Here is a 17,802-nt window from a genome sequence, read left to right on the forward strand (position 1 = left end):
CAAGGTGGCATTCACCTCTGATTTACTGTGCTTAAGCACAAATTATGGTGCTTTTCATTAAGCGTTGTATACTGGGTAGTATCAATATTTGCTAATTTCAAGGTCGATAGGTATTGGCAGAATTCATAGGAAATTTACTCACAGATGAATATCTGCTTTAAAAAGAGATAAATGACCTAAAGAACACCAGACTTATATTCCAGGTGGTTGTAGCAGTATGGTTTCTATTCTTGTCAAAGCTTATGTTGTGGTGAATTAAAAAAAAGTATCTACTTAAGTGATCACAATATAAATTAAACCCTAGTATTCGCTCAAAATATTAGGTTATACTGAATAACCTCTTGCCTTAGGTGCCTTAGGTGTGTCTGGCTGATGGTCAAGTGCTGTCATTAACCTGAGTAAAGGTTAAGAAAACTTGTTTTAGACGTTGAAAAACATTTTTGCTGAGTGCCTTTCAATAAGCTTCGCCTGTTCAGAATGCTCACTTTTCTGCAAACTGAAAGCAGTTAGACTGTAGGTGTTGGTTTATAACATCTTCCCTACCCCCTCCATCTCCAGTTCCTTGTCGAGACAAGAGAATTCACTTTATCAGCAGTGCCACTGGCGTACTGTTGGCGTCCGTGTGCTCCATACGTGAAACGCCGAAAGTGCTGGGGAGCCTGTGTGTGCACACTTCCCTCAGTTGGGATGGTGACCTGTTGCTGTGTTACCAGGAATTAGGTTACGATGTCTGGTTTCCTTAAGTTCTGTTATTATTAAAGTCTTTATTATTGCAGGCACTCTATAAAGATTTTTGATTTTTGTTGAGCAGACTGATTTTGCGTGTAGTTATTGATTTATAGTTTAAGGAAGTGTTTTGTCTGCATTTAGTTTTCTAAGTCGAGTTGAGGGTATTTGCTCAGAGAGATGTCCCTAGCAGGCCCTGCATTTTGGGTTTGGTAGGTCAATAAGGAGAGTGGTTATAAAGCCAAGTGATGCAGTTTTGCTTCTACTAGTTAACTTTATGGTATGATTATATATGATTCATTTTTTATTATACTCTTAACATTGCAGAAAATGGCAATTAGATGGCAGCCACAGATAGCCGTGTAGAAGTCTTGATGAACATTCAAGTTAATTTTAATATGAAGTCAGTTACGGTTGGTGACTGTGGCCAAAAATACACATACTCATTCTCTACCTGTACTGATTTATGTGGTGTTTCTTGAGAGCCTCACCCTGTGCCAGGGACTCTTTCTAGGCACTGGGGGGCAGCAGTGAGCCGGGCCAACAGGGTCTCTGCCCCTGGGATCTTACTTTAAAGGAATGGCCCATAGTTTTCGTATCTTTTGGGAGAATAGTAAGGATTGCTTGTGACCCTAGTGCTGGGGACAGCTGGGCACAGTTAATGACCATCAGAATCTGTCCCAGAAGCTTCCCTGGAGGAAGAAGTCCTTGGGTTTTGCCTGGGAGGGTCTTCTTCCCCATCTGACTGCACCCGAAGATTCCCTGGCCTGGGACATCCTTCCCTCCCTCCTATTCACCCTCTTGGGCAAAACTGAAGCTCTTCTTTCTCCTAAGGTTTTTCCCACTACCCTCCTTTACCAATCCTTTAGGTCTTGTGTTGGAAGCTGATGATGACTTACTTAACCCAGATGTTTAACATTTCAGAGATAGAGTTGAAACTGAACTGTCTTTCTAAGACAGGAATTTCCAGTATATGCTGTTACCCCACGTGGGAAATAATAGGGATGTACACACATCATGTTTAATCCAGATACTGAGTTTAGGATTGGTGTCTTTTGGGGAAAGATTATTTATAGAAAAGTGGAGTTCCCCCAAACTTAAAAATGTCACAGACTAGTCAAATTTCTTAAAAAAAAAAAATAATAATGTTGAGGTCTGACCTGGGGGACTTTGATTTTGCCAAATTAGGACATTAAAAAAAAAAAAAAAAAAAAGCCTGCTATTGCCACTCTTTCGTTTTATGAAAAGGGTATTTTGGCACCAAAAAGTAGAAAGGACCTCAAATAAAGGACAATCTTTATTCAAATTGGAATTAATTCACATAGCTTTGTGTAGAGCTCATTGAGCAGTTTTTCTATTTCTCATTCAGCTGTTGGCCAGTGAAAACAATGTTGTCGGGTTTGAGAACTGCTTTTCTAGAGTGTGTGCTGTTACTTTCTTCAGTTAAAATATTACCTGGGACACTAGCACTCAGTAAATATTTGTTGAATGAGTAAAATGACTACACAGAAACCTGAATTATCAATCACAGATCCAAATATCATTTAACATCTTGATTAGCATAATCATTAAATATTCTTTTGAGTATGTCTATCCATAAATGTAGATCTAACCCCAGGACCACAGAGTTTTGGAACCCGGTAAGTGGTCCTGTAATTTAACCACCCTCATTAAGTAGACAGAGAAAGGTGAGGTACGTGGTGGTGCCAGCTTCAAGGTTGTGACTTGGCCGGGACTGGAACTCGGGTCTCTGGAGAGTTCTGTTCTGTCCTGCCCAGCAGCCGGTAGGCAGCCCGTGTGTTCATCCTCCCCTGTGATTGCAGTAAAAGACTAAGAAATTAAGAGAAAACACTTGAGTCCATTCTTTCTGTACCCTAAACTTTGATCTGCAGTCTTATTTAGAAAAGCTTCATGTTAAAGATGTAGTTTACTCAAAACTAAAGATAACAGGGAGTATGAGAATTTTCTTTCTCTGAGCGTAAAGAAGTGGAAGAAATGTTTCCTCCTCTTCTGAGCCTACAGGCCCTTGCTCTTTGAGGAAGTGGAGAGAAGGAAAGTTGTGTGCTTTTTTTAATATAACGTTGACTGTGGTGGGAATAGTTTGCATGTCTTTTTGTTTTCTTGGGTAGAATTAACTGACTTCAGTTAAGGGGGGTTGGGACTATTTAAAAACAATTCCTGTGCTTGCCTTAAAGGTGGAGGGCGTTGGCTTTAGAGGTTAATTCTTCTCCAAGAGTGAAAATTAGCTTCTAAATCGGACCCTGTAGAGTTAAATCAACTCACGCATTTTTTACCTGGCCAGTGCATATGTGAAAGGTGGATTAGAAATGAGAGGATCTATTTTCTGTTGAAACACTAAGCCATGTTGAACCAGCTATGTTGAGGATTTTATTTTAAATGTGTACATTCACAGAGTAGCTTTGTGTATGTATTTCCTTATTTGTTGTTTGGACAAGGAAGCCCTACCCTGCCTGACGCTGTTAAAAGCAAACTGGGATTTGGGCAGTGGAATGAGGGCCAGAATATCCAGTGAACCAAAATACATCAATATCAAGGTTCTGCTTGGCCAGGAGGAGCAACGGTTCTGAAGTGTGTTTCTTGAATGGGGATTTTAGGAAAGATTCCCATTTTCTTGTGCTCATGTTGTTGACTTAGGTATGGCTAATCTTTGAGTGTGCCTTTAGGCATTTGTGTTTCTTGTATGTTTTGTCTGTAAGACAGTTTGAAGCTCTGGCTTTTGAAATTTTACCTAAAGTGCTTTTATTGTTATTTTTTACAGTTCTTATAGTCTCTATACTTATACAGGTTGTTTGTAAGGATACATTTTAGTGGCAGTTAAAACATAGTCAGCTGAAATGGACAATTTCTGTCCTGAAACTTTACATTTTAGATTTAAATCATTAAAGTACCAGGTTTTGAGTTTAACTGCATGAATTTCTGGCAGTTTGATAAGGGTACTGATTGGATAAAATGCTAATGATTTAATTAACGAGCGCGTTTGTTTAACAGGATGCGCTGTATTAGTTAAAAGCGAAGCAGCTGAATTAGGTACATTCTGTGCTTCGTGGGAAGGACCACTGTGAGTCATCGGCCAGCCTTCTCTTTTCTCTGACTGGAGCTAGCCGTTTCTATTTTTTTTTTCCTCTAGGTTTTGGAAATCCCTTGTCTCCAGGTTGCTGGAATTGACTTCTTGCTCAACTGAATCACTCACTTGATGAAGACAAAGAGAACTCATGCCTTGTGCTGACTCGTCTCTGAATCCGAGCACTGGGGAGTCTGTCTGCCTGGTTTGTGGAAAGATCCAGTGATTGTTTTTATCACTGAGCTTCCTGAGACTTCTGAAGATAAGAAGTCAGAGGAATATACACTTTCTTTTGAATTTTTATAACATACTTGCTGTAGTTTTGAAGCCTCGGGCTGCTGGGCGTGTGAGTGACAAGTCTTTACAAGTGGCCTTATTCCAACTCCAGAGATTCCTCACCCAGATTCTAATTTTATATACAATCCTCAAGAGACAGGAAACATGCCAACTCAATCCCTCTTGATGTATATGGATGGACCAGAAGTTATTGGCAATTCTCTTGGCACCCAAATGGAGATTGATGATGCCATGACAATAAAAGGGACCGCCGCTGTTCCTTTCAGAGCCACGCAGGAGAAAAACATAATCCAGATAGAAGGGTATATGCCCTTGGACTGCATGTTTTGCAGTCAGACCTTCACACGTTCGGAAGACCTCAATAAACACGTCTTAATGCAACATCGGCCTATCCTCTGTGAGCCCGCCGTTCTGCGTGTTGAAGCAGAGTATCTGAGTCCCCTTGATAAAGTTCAGGTGAGAACAGAACCTCCAAAGGATAAGAATTGCAAGGAAAACGAAGAACTTAGCTGTGAGGTGTGTGGGCAGACGTTTCGAGTCGCCTTCGACGTTGAGATCCACATGAAGAAACACAAGGACTCTTTCACTTATGGGTGTAATGTGTGTGGCAGAAGATTCAAGGAGCCCTGGTTTCTGAAGAATCACATGCGAACGCACACTGGCAAGTCGGGGGCCAAGAGCAGACCGCAGCCAGGCCTGGAGAGCCCGGCGACCATCAACGAGGTGGTGCAGGAGCACGCGGCCGAGAGCGTCTCATCTCCTTACAAGATCTGCATGGTTTGTGGCTTTCTGTTTCCAAATAAAGAAAGTCTCATTGATCACAGGAAGATGCACACCAAAGACACTGCTTCCGGTACCCGCAGCTCACAGACAGACACGCAGCAGGAGGGAATGCCATCTCCGGGGGAAGAGTTGCTGCAGTTCTTAAACCTAAGACCCAGATCTCACCCTGAGATCGTGAAGAAGCCGGCCAAATGGATACCTCAGCTGGACCCGTTCACCACCTACCAAGCCTGGCAGCTGGCCACCAAAGGGAAGGTCGCCGTGTGCCGAGAGGTGAAGGAGCAGCCGGGCCAGGAGGGGAGCACTGACAACGACGAGTCCTGTTCAGACAAAGAAGAGCTGGGGGAAATTTGGAACACGAATAAAAGCCATCCCGAAGGTTCTGGGAAGTCCAAGACAAGTAAAAGCGGCTGTCCAGGTCTCTCACAAGATAAGGAGAAGCCCAGACACCCCACCGGTGAAGTGCCTTCTGTGGACGCGGACCCCAAGTTAGCCAGTAACAAAGAGAAGCCGACGCATTGCTCTGAGTGTGGCAAAGCCTTCAGAACCTACCACCAGCTGGTCCTGCACTCCCGGGTGCACAAGAAGGACCGCAGGGCCGATGCCGAGTCGCCGCCCATGTCAGTGGACAGCAGGCAGCCGAGGACCTGTTCTCCGGACCTGCCCCCCACCCTGGAGGAGAACGGAGCCATCGATCGAGAAGGTGGCTCTGAAGACGGGTCCGAGGATGGGCTTCCAGAAGGGCTCCACCTGGGTAAGCTGCTGGGTGGTGCACTGTTCCTCCTCTGCTCGGTGCCAGAGGACACTGGCCGGTTATCGGGGTGGGGAGGTGGGTTTGAGTCCTGGCTGTGTCTGGTGTCATCCCCCTGTTGTAAGTCCCTTAGCCTCTCGGGGCCTTCACTTTCTCATTTCTGTAACGATAGGGTGGAGTTAAAAGGCTCATCGAGGTTTCTTCCTGTTCTAAAAGTGATGTGATTTCATACTTTGCTAACAAGAGACACACATTATTTTATTTAATTTTTTTAAACCAATCTTTACTTTTTAATTAATTAATTAATTAATTTTTGGCTGTGTTGGGTCTTCGTTGCTGCGCACGGGCTTTCTCTAGTTGCGGCAAGCGGGGGCTACTCTTGGTTGCAGTGCGTGGGCTTCTCATCGTGGTGGCTTCTCTTGTTGCCGAGCATGGGCTCTAGGCGCGCGGGCTTCAGTAGTTGTGGCTCGCGGGCTCTAGAGCGCAGGCTCAGTAGTTGTGGTGCACGGGGCTTAGCTGCTCCGCGGCATGTGGGATCTTCCCGGACCAGGGCTCGAACCCGTGTCCCCTGCACTGGCAGGCGGGTTCTTAACCACTGCGCCACCAGGGAAGTCCCAGGACACACATGGTTTTACCTCGTGCATCGGCACTGCTTGGCTGGGGCGATTTTGCCCCCAGTGGACATCTGGCAGTGTCTGGAGACAGTCTTGGTCATCACCACTGTGTTGGCTGTGTGTGTGCCGCTGGCACCCGGTGAGTGGAGGCCTGGGATGCGCCACACGTCCTCCCAGGCACAGGGCAGGCCCCCCGTGCCAGTAGTGTCAGGGTTGAGAGATGCTGGCCTTCCCTTACAGTTTCCCAGCATTTCTGATCTTAATCTATAAAAACAAGTTATCCTTATATGCAGTGCACTTCCCTTTCTATCAAGGGCCAGCTTTCACACGTTTATTCCAAACGGATATCTGTGGGCACAGATCAGCACTGGGAATGGTTGTCAACCAGAGAAAGAGTATTAGGCCATTTGGTGCTGCCTGGTCCCCTGTCCTTCGTGTCTGGGGGCAAGTATTCATTCACAGTCAGCTCAGTCACTGAAATAATTTGTAAAGGAAAGAGAATGTGAACACACCAAAGATGATTTAAAGATCTCACTTTTGCTCAGTCAAAATTTTAATGTACTGATGGCGTTTATGGGAAACGGAAGCCATCGCTGAGGGCCTGTTGACCTATCTCTTGAGTCCTGGTGGGCATCATCTAGGGCTCTTGAGTCCTGGTGGGCATCACCTAGGGCAGAGGATTCCACCTGTGGTTCAGGTCGTGCCCATCTTCACGTAAACCACAGCTTCTCTATCCATTTAATAATATTTTCTTTGAATAGAGGATTTTGCTGCTGGAGAACAGTGAATAAACCCCTGCATAATCAACACGGGAATGATGAGAACATGAATTAGTCTTAGAGAAACAGTATCGTTTACAGACTGGTCTTGGGTTTAAACATATGTTGGCCTCTTGCATTGTAACTTGACTGTGTTGATGTCTCTAGGAACCCCGTGTGTGAGATCCAGGGTGAATGTGACCAGATAATACATCTTCTCTGAAGCCGGTGCCCAGTTCTTTTTCTGATCACAGGATGGGTGTGAGAGCAGCAGTTTTCATATCAAATATTTAGCATGTTTAGAGTTTCCTGGGAGACAGGAAACCTAGCACTTAGCATGCTTACAATCTTCATTTTTCAGAAATCTAGAAAACGCATTATGGTGTCTTAATGACATCATAAACATGACTTTAAACCAGCCCTCCAGTCTTCTAAGTGATTCCTCTTAGTGGCAGTGCAGTTCGTGGGCCTGCAGTAATGGGGAGGTGATTAGGCCTGTGAGATAGATGCCCCGGTGCCCTGAAAGACATGAGCTAGCCGGTCACATTCTGCCAGTAGGTGGTGTGGGCAGAACTGGGTGGAAAACTTGGGCCCAGTCGGCAGGCAGATAGAATAGCCCATGATAGCTGGGAGCGCCAAGACTTGCATTGAGTCTGGTTCTACCACTGCCTTGTTCTGTGACCCATTTCGTGTTGCTTAACCTTTCTTTGCCCTGATTTCCCTGTTTACAGAATTGGTTCATTGACCCTTGTCTTCCACCTCCCAAGGATGATTTCAACTGCCTATTTATAAAAAGTCCTTTAAAGGGCAGCACAGCAAAATCACAGGTGGTGCTAAAGGAGCAGGAACCAGGTAGATGTGGAGGTTTCATGCCCTTTGTGTTAGAATGAAGGCGTTTCATAACGTTTTGGATATGATGCAACATACCGTAAATCCTGACACATAGCTGGAAGTAGGAAATTGCAGTGAGGTGCAAGCCCAGCTACAAAGTTGGGTGTGATTGTCAGAAAGAGAGCTGGGCATTCTACGTTAGGGAATGGACTTTCATGAATTAATATTATGATGTGGTCTTCTAGTCTAGATTTATTTTATTGTTATTTACTATCAGCCTGGCTTTCTTTAGATTTACTTTTAAGATCAGAAAGCAGAGTAAATAATTTATCTTTATTGTTTTTCAACTTTAAGCTATAAATAGCTTTAATAATAGTTGTTCATGTAAATTATTTTTAAAAGTCTTCATGACACCTTTTTAGGTCAAGGGTTGTCTCTGCTGTCTTAGAGTGTCTGGAGGTTTAGAGGTGGCTACATTGTGTTCAGGGAAGTTTAGGGGTGACAGAGATTTTATAGTCAGTCCTGTCTTTTTTTTTTGGCAGTGCCTCGTTCCCCGACTAGGGATTGAACCTGGGCCCTCGGCAGTGAAAATGTGGAGTCCTAACCACTGGACTGCCAGGGAATTCCCTATATAGTCCTGTCTTTATTGTACCTGGAGGCTCACCGTGGTTTACTAATAAGTTGCTTTTTAAAATCAGTGAAATCTATAATCTAGACTGCGGAATGTGGAAGGAGCCAGGAAGAGGCCATTTAGTAGGGAATTACAGTTTTTCAAGGCAAAAGGGCAAGTTATGCTAAATTTAAAGAGATGACCCGACTTCTGTTGTAGTCATACTGTGATGTATGTAATATGACATAATTTAATAATATAAGAGGAGGTTTATCTAGAACTTAACGCCCATATTTGGCGAGCCGGTACTTTAACTGCAGCACGACTGTCTGGGAGGGCTGCTGTGTCCTCCTCTCATTAGCGGCCCCACCAGGACCTTCATTTACTCCCCTGTCCTGATCAGGCCTCAGAGAGTGAAGTTTAAAGTTCAACCCCGTGGCATCTGGGGACAGATTTTGAGTTGTCAGGTACATTTTGCCCGTGGTGAGTGCTTGTGGATAATACAACCTGCTTTCCAAAAACGTTGCTAAATTTTGACAAACTTTCCTAGGTGTTTGCCCAGGGCCAAGCTTTTTAATTTTCTGTAAAGATTAAGTTGTGCTCACTGCCCTCTAGTGGTAACTTGCTTAAGTTTAAGGTAAAAAGCTTTTCCTCTGGTGGTCGGCGATTTGTATTGGCTCGGTTTTCTAAATTACTTATTCTGAAGAAGCTGGTTATTCCAGCCCGTGTGCAGGTCCACCTTGAGTTTGCCAGGTTCTGCGTGTCTCAGACTTGTTGGGAGAGCGGACAGCTGCCCGTTGGTTTCAGTCTATGAAATGGTCCTGTGATCGAGGCAGATGAAGAACTGAATCTTTAACAGTGAACTCTGCTGTGCTCAGAAAAAAAACTGATGCACACGTGCTTTAATACTGCAGGCAACCTCAAAGCAACATTTGGCATGTTTTTAGCCAACACCTAATATAAAAATTATTTTATACTTTCCAAAAATGTTTCTATCAAGAATCTTTAAGTCAGCTCGCCCTATTCACATACTTGAGCCATCTTCTTACATGAATTATTTTTGTTTCTGTTTTAAGATAAAAATGATGATGGAGGAAAAATAAAGCATCTTACATCCTCAAGAGAATGTAGTTATTGTGGAAAGTTTTTCCGTTCAAATTATTACCTCAATATTCATCTCAGAACACATACAGGTAAGGAACTTCTTAGATTTGTTTACAGCATGTATTAGTTCAGAGGATTATGATGTAGTTCTGTGTCTGATTTTTTGTTGTTGTTGTGTTGTTCAGATATTCTGCTAGATCCTTGGACTAGCTTAAGAATATATGTGTAGTCTGTTGATTGTAGCTGTCATTTTGATTCCTTTAGTGTCATTGTAACTTGAACTGTTTTTGTTGTGAAGTTAATTTCTCACTCCTTTATCCTAACTCTCATCTTATTAAAACCTCTTTAACGTTTTTTAATGCCACAGCTCTTTCGCATGAATTTTTATGATTTAGAATGCAGTGAATATATTTAATAATCATTTATTTATTTTTAAGTTTATTTTAATTAATTAATTTTTTGGGGGCCGTGCCACACGTCTTGTGGGATCTTAGTTCCCCGACCAGGGATTGAACATGCGCCCTCGGCAGTGAAAGCGCTGAGTCCTAACCACTGGACCGCCAGGGAATTCCCAATAATCTTTTCTTTAGGTTGTAGAAGCAGCTGTAACATAATGGTTTAGGACGCTGTGTGGACTTGAATTTGCATCTCTTCTGCTCACTGGCATACAACCTTAGGCAAATTACTTAACTCTTCTGCGCTCCCATTTTCTTAGCTGTAGAAGTGGGATAATATTCACTCCTGTAGGGCTGTTATGAAGATTAAATGAGATAATTTTAAAGTGTGCTTTTTAATTTTTTAAAGACGTGTTCACGTTTTCAAATATTTGGGGTAGAAAGCGTGATGAAGCAAACAACTCATGACAGATCCTGGATGTGAAGATTAATAGACAGGAAGGGAAAAGGAAAGGACCCCATTTTCTCTGTCTTATTTGTTTCGATGCCTTTCATAAACTTCTGTAATAGAGTGACATTTCTTGTTTTAGGTGAAAAACCATACAAATGTGAATTTTGTGACTATGCTGCAGCCCAGAAGACCTCTCTGCGGTATCACCTGGAGAGACACCACAAGGACAAGCAGGCTGATGCCGCTGCTGAAGTCAGGAACGAGGGGAAAAACCAGGAGACGGAAGATGCACTTCTAACCGCCGACAGTGCGCAAACCAAAAATCTGAAAAGATGTTTTGATGGTGCCAAAGATGTTAAAGGCAGCTCACCTGCAAAGCAACTGAAGGGGATGGCCCCTGCCTTTCAGAACGTTCTGGGCAGTGCTGTCCTCTCAGCAGTACACAAAGATACTCAGGATTTCAGTAAAAACGCAGCTGATGACAGTGCTGATAAACTGAGCAAAAATCCTGCCCCTGCTTCTTTGGACGTGTTAAAAAAGAGATCAGCAGTTGAACCTCAGGCACACAACCTCACCTGCAGAACAGAAGTGGACGTGGCCCCTCACCCAGACGGCCGGGCGGCCCATCACGTCCAGGTCGGCCACAGAGAGAAGAAAGCGGAGGTCGACGCAGACTATCAGGAAAAACCCTTAAACTTATCCCTCGGGGCTTCCCACTGCTGCCCGGCAGCTTCTTTGGGTAAAAGTGTGACCACGAGTACCACCTGCCCGTTCTGCACCTTCAAGACATTTTATCCAGAGGTTCTAACGATGCACCAGAGACTGGAGCATAAGTACAACCCTGACAGCCACAGAAACTGTCGGAACAAGTCTCTGCTTCGAAGTCGACGGACCGGATGCCCCCCAGCTTTACTGGGGAAAGATGTGCCTCCCCTGTCGAATCCGTACAAGCCCAAGCCCAGGCCCGCCTTCCCAGCGCAGCCCAGACCTCTGCCGTCCGAGAAAGCGAAGCCCACCCCCGCGGGGCCCGGCAAAGCCCCTCTGACTTCAGGGATCGACTCCAGCACTTTAGCCCCCAGCAACCTGAAGTCCCACCGGCCGCCGCAGAGCCTCGGGGGGCCGGGGGCCGCCGCCCGGCAGCCGCCTTCCGAGATGTTCGCCAAAGCCGGCGCGACCCCTGCCCCGGCCGCGGATAAAGCCAAGCGGCTGGAGCCCAAGCCCAAGCCTCAGCCTCCTGCCGGGGCCCCGGCCCAGCCCGCCCCGGGCGCCTCCCTCAATGGCTGCAGCGACCTCACCCCCAGGAATGACGGCCCCTGGGCACCGCCGGCCCGGGACTACTTCTGCGGCCGCGTCGCCGGCACCGAGCCGGGCGAGCCGCTCCCCAAGCGGCCGAGGGTCGGGGCGCCGGCCCTCGACGGGGACCAACCCGGCCCCCACTACCGGCGGCCCTTCGACCTCCCCAAGTTTCATGTGGTGCGCGGCCTCACGTCGCTGCTGCCCCCCGAGTGCGCGTGCCCGCCGCCCACCGCGCTGCCTGCGCGGCCCCGCTTCCTGAGCACCGGCGAGGCGGACGCGGCCGTGCTGCCCGCGCAGAAGCCCTTCGCTGCGGCCGGAGCCCTGTTCCCCTGCGGCCCCGTGGGCCCCGCGGCCGGGCCGGCGCTGGAAGGTGGGCATCCTTGAGGTGGGGGCTTCCGGGAGGGCGAGACGTTTCGAGGCTGGACAGTGGTTCGGGGCCCCCAAGCTCAGCCCTGCAGGACGAAAGCTTATTCCCCAGTGTTAAATCTCGCTCTTTTAATTTAATTTTCTCCCTGGTTGGGAGGATGATGAAAAGCGCTTGAGGACCCAGGAGTCTGATGTCAGGTGTCATTTACGCCCGCTCACCTGACTTCATCACGGTCTAGTTTTCTCCTTTGCGCATGTCTGTTGCGCCTAGCGCTCCAGCCCAGCCCAGTCTGGGAGATGGGAGCCCGGAGGTGGGGTACTTATGTCCATGTCTCACCACCCCTACTAAACTGTGAACTCACTCAGGGCAGAAAATGCGTTTTGTATAACTTTGATACGCAGCCCTGTCAGGTGCCCGGCACAGGGCGGTGCGAGGGGCGCTCAGTAATACCTGTGAGGACCCTTGATCCGCCGGTCAGAAGGCTAAGAACTGCTGGTTAACGCATCTTTTGAACAGCTTTGATGCTCAGGCTCACAGAACTGTACGGCCTTCTTCAGCCTTTGTTAAGTATTTAAGTGAATTGGAAAAAGCACGGTTTTTCCCCGTATTGTCCATTACGCTCATAGATACTTTGGTGTCTTTAATGCCCTTGCTAACTCATGACAGTTTCATAGAGGTGTCTGACACATATCTGTGCCTGCAAAAAAGTAGATCAGAGTGTCGTGGGGACCTGTCCCCTTTGGAAAACGTGATGAGATCACCATGCCTTCCTTTGTCAGACATAAGCTCTGCAGGTTTGTCCGCCCCAAAGGGACAAATCCATTTTGAACCTCTCAGTTTGTATTAATTTCAAATTAAAGATTGTGTGTGGTGACAATGCTCTATCAAGGATGGCTTGATGCCAGTTGACCTGGTAGGGACAGCAAATTAAAAAACAATTGCTTTCATACACTCCAGTGACTTTTATAAAAATTCTGATGAAGAGATAATTTTTGCAGCCTTTTGATTAGAAGCGTCCCTTTTTTTTCCCCCCTCCTCGGCACTTAAAATGGACATGAGTCATAACTGTGTCTTTACTTGAAGAGAAAAGGCTCTGTGTTGCAAGTAAATCAGTCTTTTTTTCCCTCCTCCTCCACACAGTTTTGGTTCATGATACACAAAGGTTTAAAATACTTATGCTGCTGTTTCCTTTTAGCTTTTTAATTTTTACTAATGACCACCTAGCACTTAGATAATTTTAGCTTTAGTGACTTAAAATTCTGTGCTAAGAAATGTCCTCATGGCATTTAAAAACATTTCACCTCGTAAGTAACTTTATAACATGTATGCGTCTTATGTGTTCTGGTCACATTATCAGTTAGGAATTTTGAAAATTGACTTCTAACAACCCACACACATCTTACCTAACTGTTGAACTTAATTCTAAATGCCCTTTTATGCTTTTTTTTTTCAATCAGGAAAAAGGCCTGTGTCCTATCAACACTTATCTAGCAGCATGCTACAGAAGAGGAACTATGAGAATTTTATTGGGAATGCACATTATCGACCAAATGACAAAAAAACTTGATTTCCTATTTTGGGGATGAAAGGTGAGCACATACAATGTATTGATTTTACTTAATTGAAAATAAACCATCTAGCTTATCCAATATAATAATACGAAGTAAAATTGCTTTTAATTTGAATTTTGAAGTGTCTTAAAACAGAGTCCTCCCGGTCTCTGCATATCAGCGGCGATGATAATGGTGAAAACAACAATAGCAACTGGAAGTTACTAAGCATTTGTTTCATGCCAGGCGTTGAGTGAAGTGTTTTATCGCCATGAGCTCATTTAATCCTTCTTAGCCAACTGCCCGCCACCTGTTTTTGTCAATAAAGTTTTATTGGCACACAGCCACATCCATTCCTTTACGTATTGTCTGTGGCTGCTTGGTGCCACAGCAGCAGAGGTGGGTAGTTGCGACAGGGACTTCATGGCCTGCAAAGCCGAGAATATTAACTGTCTGGCCCTTTACAGAAAAAGTTTGCCGATCCCTGGGTTAGGAGGTCCTGTGCCCACTTTACAGATGTGGAGACTGAGACTTGGATTGTGTAACTTGCCCAGCGCCTTACGCTGCCTACTTTTGGTCGTAGGTCTGCACAGTCCAAGGCCTGTGCCCCAACCCTCCAGTTTAAGAGCTTGTTCAAAGCCTTTATGAATCCTTATCTGTTGGGGGAGGGGAGTGGGACAGAGCAAGTAGGTTTATTTCGACTTTTTGGTTCACATGGCAAATGCATCTAACGGTAGCTACCCCAAAGCCTCAGTGTTCTTGGAGTTGTACACGTGTTAGTTTAGTTACTTCCAAGTTTGGGCAGAGGGCATGATGTCTGTGTGAGAGTCACACTAGGACGCTTTTAACAATAAATTGAATGGAAAGATTGGGGCTCATGGACCGATTTAGTTCCCTCCCAGATAACTCTTGTCCTGTCAAACCACCCCCATATCCCCATGGAGCAGACTCTTGACTGAGCACCTGCTAGATCTAGGTACAGAGATAAAGGCTCATGGACCAGGGCAGAATTTCTCCTTCTGTTTTCACTGGGACACATGGGGCCCATCAGCCTCTGCAGCTCTACATCCTTCTCTCCCGCTCAGGTGATGCCAGTGGTGTGAGACTGGTGTCATCACAGGAATGAGATTAAATCCACTCTGCCTTAAAACATGAAAACAGAAAATTTATAGGTTGTAAGCAACAGATTATTTGCACTGCATGTAACAGCAGATGGGAACCGTCCTGTTTATCCAGCTCCGGCCTCTTCCTGCAGCCTCTGGGCTACTCTGCTTGCATTTCTCTCTCCCCGGGAACATCCTTCCTGTACCCTCTTTGCCAAACAACCTCGTTCTGAGATTTCAGGACCAGCTCACATATCATCTCTGCAGAATGTTTGCCGGGAACTGGGGCTTCCCTGTTTGTGTTCCGTCTGAGCTGTGGTTCTTACCCGTTTGTGCCCATCTTACCTGTGCGTCGGGCTTCCACTCCGAGCTAAGCTGAGGAGGAGCCTCCTTCATTCAGTGGCTGGCCCATCGCTGGGAATTTCAGCCATAAAACTCAATAGATGTTGGCTGAACAAATATTGTTACACATGTTTAATGCACCATCCTTCTCATGGAGGAGGTTATTCTAGGTCATTTGTTTTGTTAAACACCCCTGGTCCGTGCCATGAATTTCCCTTTCATAGGGTATAAACTTGCAGAGTTTCTTACAGGTGGCAGTTGCCTTTGGCACCTGTGTCTGATATAAATTCTGGTTCTTGGTTAAATCATCTTCATTAAACCACTGTTAAGTATATATTAGCATCCCCTAAATAGTGCAGCTTTTATTTATTTAGACTCCTGAGACTTTGGTCACAAAATTTAAGCTTAAATGGAACCCATTGCATTTCTAGATCCCGTTAGTTCTATTTATTTATTATACTTGTTTTTTTCTTTTTTAAGATTTTTGTAAACTGTATTTAGTTTCATCCTAATCATTTTTAAACCTTTCCCCCCCCTCTTAGGTCTTGATGGATATAAATGTGTACTCTCCATGAAATTGAATTAGTTCATCTTTTGAAAAAGCAGATGGTGAAAGCTACTGAAATAAGCTGTGATTGTACTGTACATATAACATATAAGGAACACTACGGTTTTGTAAAGTTGTTCTGTTAACTTTTGTACCAAATAGCAATAAAAACTATAGTTGGAACAGTTGGGTTGTACACAAATGGAGACCGGACATCTCTATTTTGCCCTGAATAATATTTTTTTTAGAATTGACCAAATAAGAAGTGGAGTTTTTTTGCATACTTGAGCGCTGCTGAAAAGAAATCATTTGGGCTGGGGGGTGGGATGGGGAGAAAGTATATAACGCTTGCACCTCAGGTAAAACTGTAAATATACGTTGTAAACCTGCTTGTTGAGAACTGTGCGTGTTCTTTCCTCTGACGTTGCTCCTCGCTTTGAGCATGTTTCTGCTACTTGTCCTCTTTTCGTTCAAAATGTATGTTTTTTAAAAAAGAATTTCTCAGTGATTTGTATTATGTGAAATCCTCCGCAGTCTGTTGTCTTAACACAATTGTTAACAGAAGCGTTGACCCCCCTATGAATATGTGCTGCATGTACGGAGATCAGCCATTCTGAATTGGGTGCCCTTTTACTGCAAATTTCAGTATGTCATCTGAGAAGGACCCAGATCCACAGCCCTTTTCTGAGGGAATGGCATGGTTTGTGGGGTTTTTAAGTGCGTGTATCTACAGGGAAGCATTTCCTCTGTAGGCCAGCCACACATTCAGTAAGCATACCAAATCGTATGTGGAGTTACTGAAATTTGTTTTCTATCAAATTAATCATTTTTGTTGGACAGTTCCTGGGTTTTTTTGGCATTTGCCTAAATTCATATATAAAAATATAAACACTAAATTGTACATGTGAATTATATATATATTGGAAACAATTTTAAAAAATGAAAGTTTGGGGGTAAATTTTAGGTTTGCATTTGGAAGTCTTGGTGTGTCTGGCATTTGGGTTAACTGTGGACACACTCAGGTTAATTACAGACACATGGATTTTGCAGGAGTGCTGGCTGAGTTTTCTGGTACTCAGGGGAGAGGTAATCTGTTTTGAGACCTCAGTTGTCTTCCCATTTTTGGTTGTTTTGAAGCAGCAGCGTTTTTCTCAGTGTACATGCAATTTGGGTTTTAATGAGAGGCTAGCCACCAGCTGGCTTACTAGATGTTTTAAACTTCTGTTCTCTTAATCCGCTGTCCATGGCTGAGTGTATTCTGCAGTACCTGGGTTTAGCGACCACAAAATAGTTTATTAAGAAAACTATTTCAAAAGTAAATTTGCACTGTTAATTTTTCTTGCCCTGCCCTTCTCCATTAGAGCAAGGGTAATGTCCTCAAAGAATCCTGATTTTTTTTGTTTGTTTTCATTATGCAACATGACGCCTACTCAATAGAAAGGTCTTAACTCCCAGGTGAAAAGGGAGACCTGGTTTGAGATCCAGTCTGCTGGCATTGTGATGAAGTGCTTTGTATCAGGAAAGTGTACACTATTTACCTTTCTTCCTGTTCACAAGCTGAGCCATATGTACATAATCTAGATGTTTGTTTTCATAGTTTTGCACTTTTATAGCCTACTTTTGAAGATTAACACATTTGCAAGATGATTGACCTGATCCTTACCTAATCCAATGAGTGTTACAGAAAGCTTGCTGTGATGATAAATATAAATCTTAAAAGGGGATACATGATAATAGAGGGCTGAAATTTAAATCTGTATTTAAAAAAAAAAATCACCAAATCTATTTGAAAACAAGTCAATTTGTGTTATGCTGAAATTTTTGGGGGCTTTCAGATTTCTCCTTTTTAACCACATTTCTGAGTGCATAAAAATATCAGTTTTTTTTTTCTTTCCACAGCCCTTGTACTCCAAAATATGTTTGTTTTTTTTTTTTTTTTTTGTCCATCAGTATTAACTATTGGGATACTACTGGTTTTGTGTTTTTTTTTTTTTTCTTTGAGACAACAGTACATATAATAGAGGTACAATCTGTTGGATTTTTGTTTATGTATTTATTTCATTCCAGTTTGATTTATTTTAATTGTTGATACTTAAGTTGTCAAACCGTAGACATTACTTGTTTTATTTATGATATATTTCAGCTTAAAGTTATGTTATTATATGTGGATGTAAATATAGATTTGGTGTTTCGCA

The 17,802-nt window shown here is 44.2% G+C and overlaps 1 protein-coding gene across 5 annotated transcripts in view; it reads left to right on the plus strand.

Moving 5' to 3' along the window:
* The window catches only part of ZNF217 (zinc finger protein 217), a 39,292-nt gene extending 21,490 nt beyond the window's left edge, over nucleotides 1–17,802 (plus strand). For 4 of the 5 annotated variants that reach the window (XM_082428365.1, XM_082428366.1, XM_082428368.1 and 1 more), the window contains 5 exons: nucleotides 3,875–5,642; nucleotides 9,529–9,645; nucleotides 10,542–12,068; nucleotides 13,523–13,654; nucleotides 15,603–17,802. In XM_082428365.1, coding sequence (XP_082284491.1) covers nucleotides 4,250–5,642; nucleotides 9,529–9,645; nucleotides 10,542–12,068; nucleotides 13,523–13,632 — 3,147 coding nt within the window. In that variant the 5' untranslated portion in view covers nucleotides 3,875–4,249 and the 3' untranslated portion in view covers nucleotides 13,633–13,654; nucleotides 15,603–17,802. The remainder of the gene's footprint in view (nucleotides 1–3,874; nucleotides 5,643–9,528; nucleotides 9,646–10,541; nucleotides 12,069–13,522; nucleotides 13,655–15,602) is intronic. The other variant, XM_082428369.1, reaches the window with a different exon arrangement.

This window comes from Balaenoptera physalus (genome assembly GCF_965194825.1).
Source record: "Balaenoptera physalus genome assembly, chromosome: 16".
Lineage (NCBI taxonomy): Eukaryota > Metazoa > Chordata > Mammalia > Artiodactyla > Balaenopteridae > Balaenoptera > Balaenoptera physalus.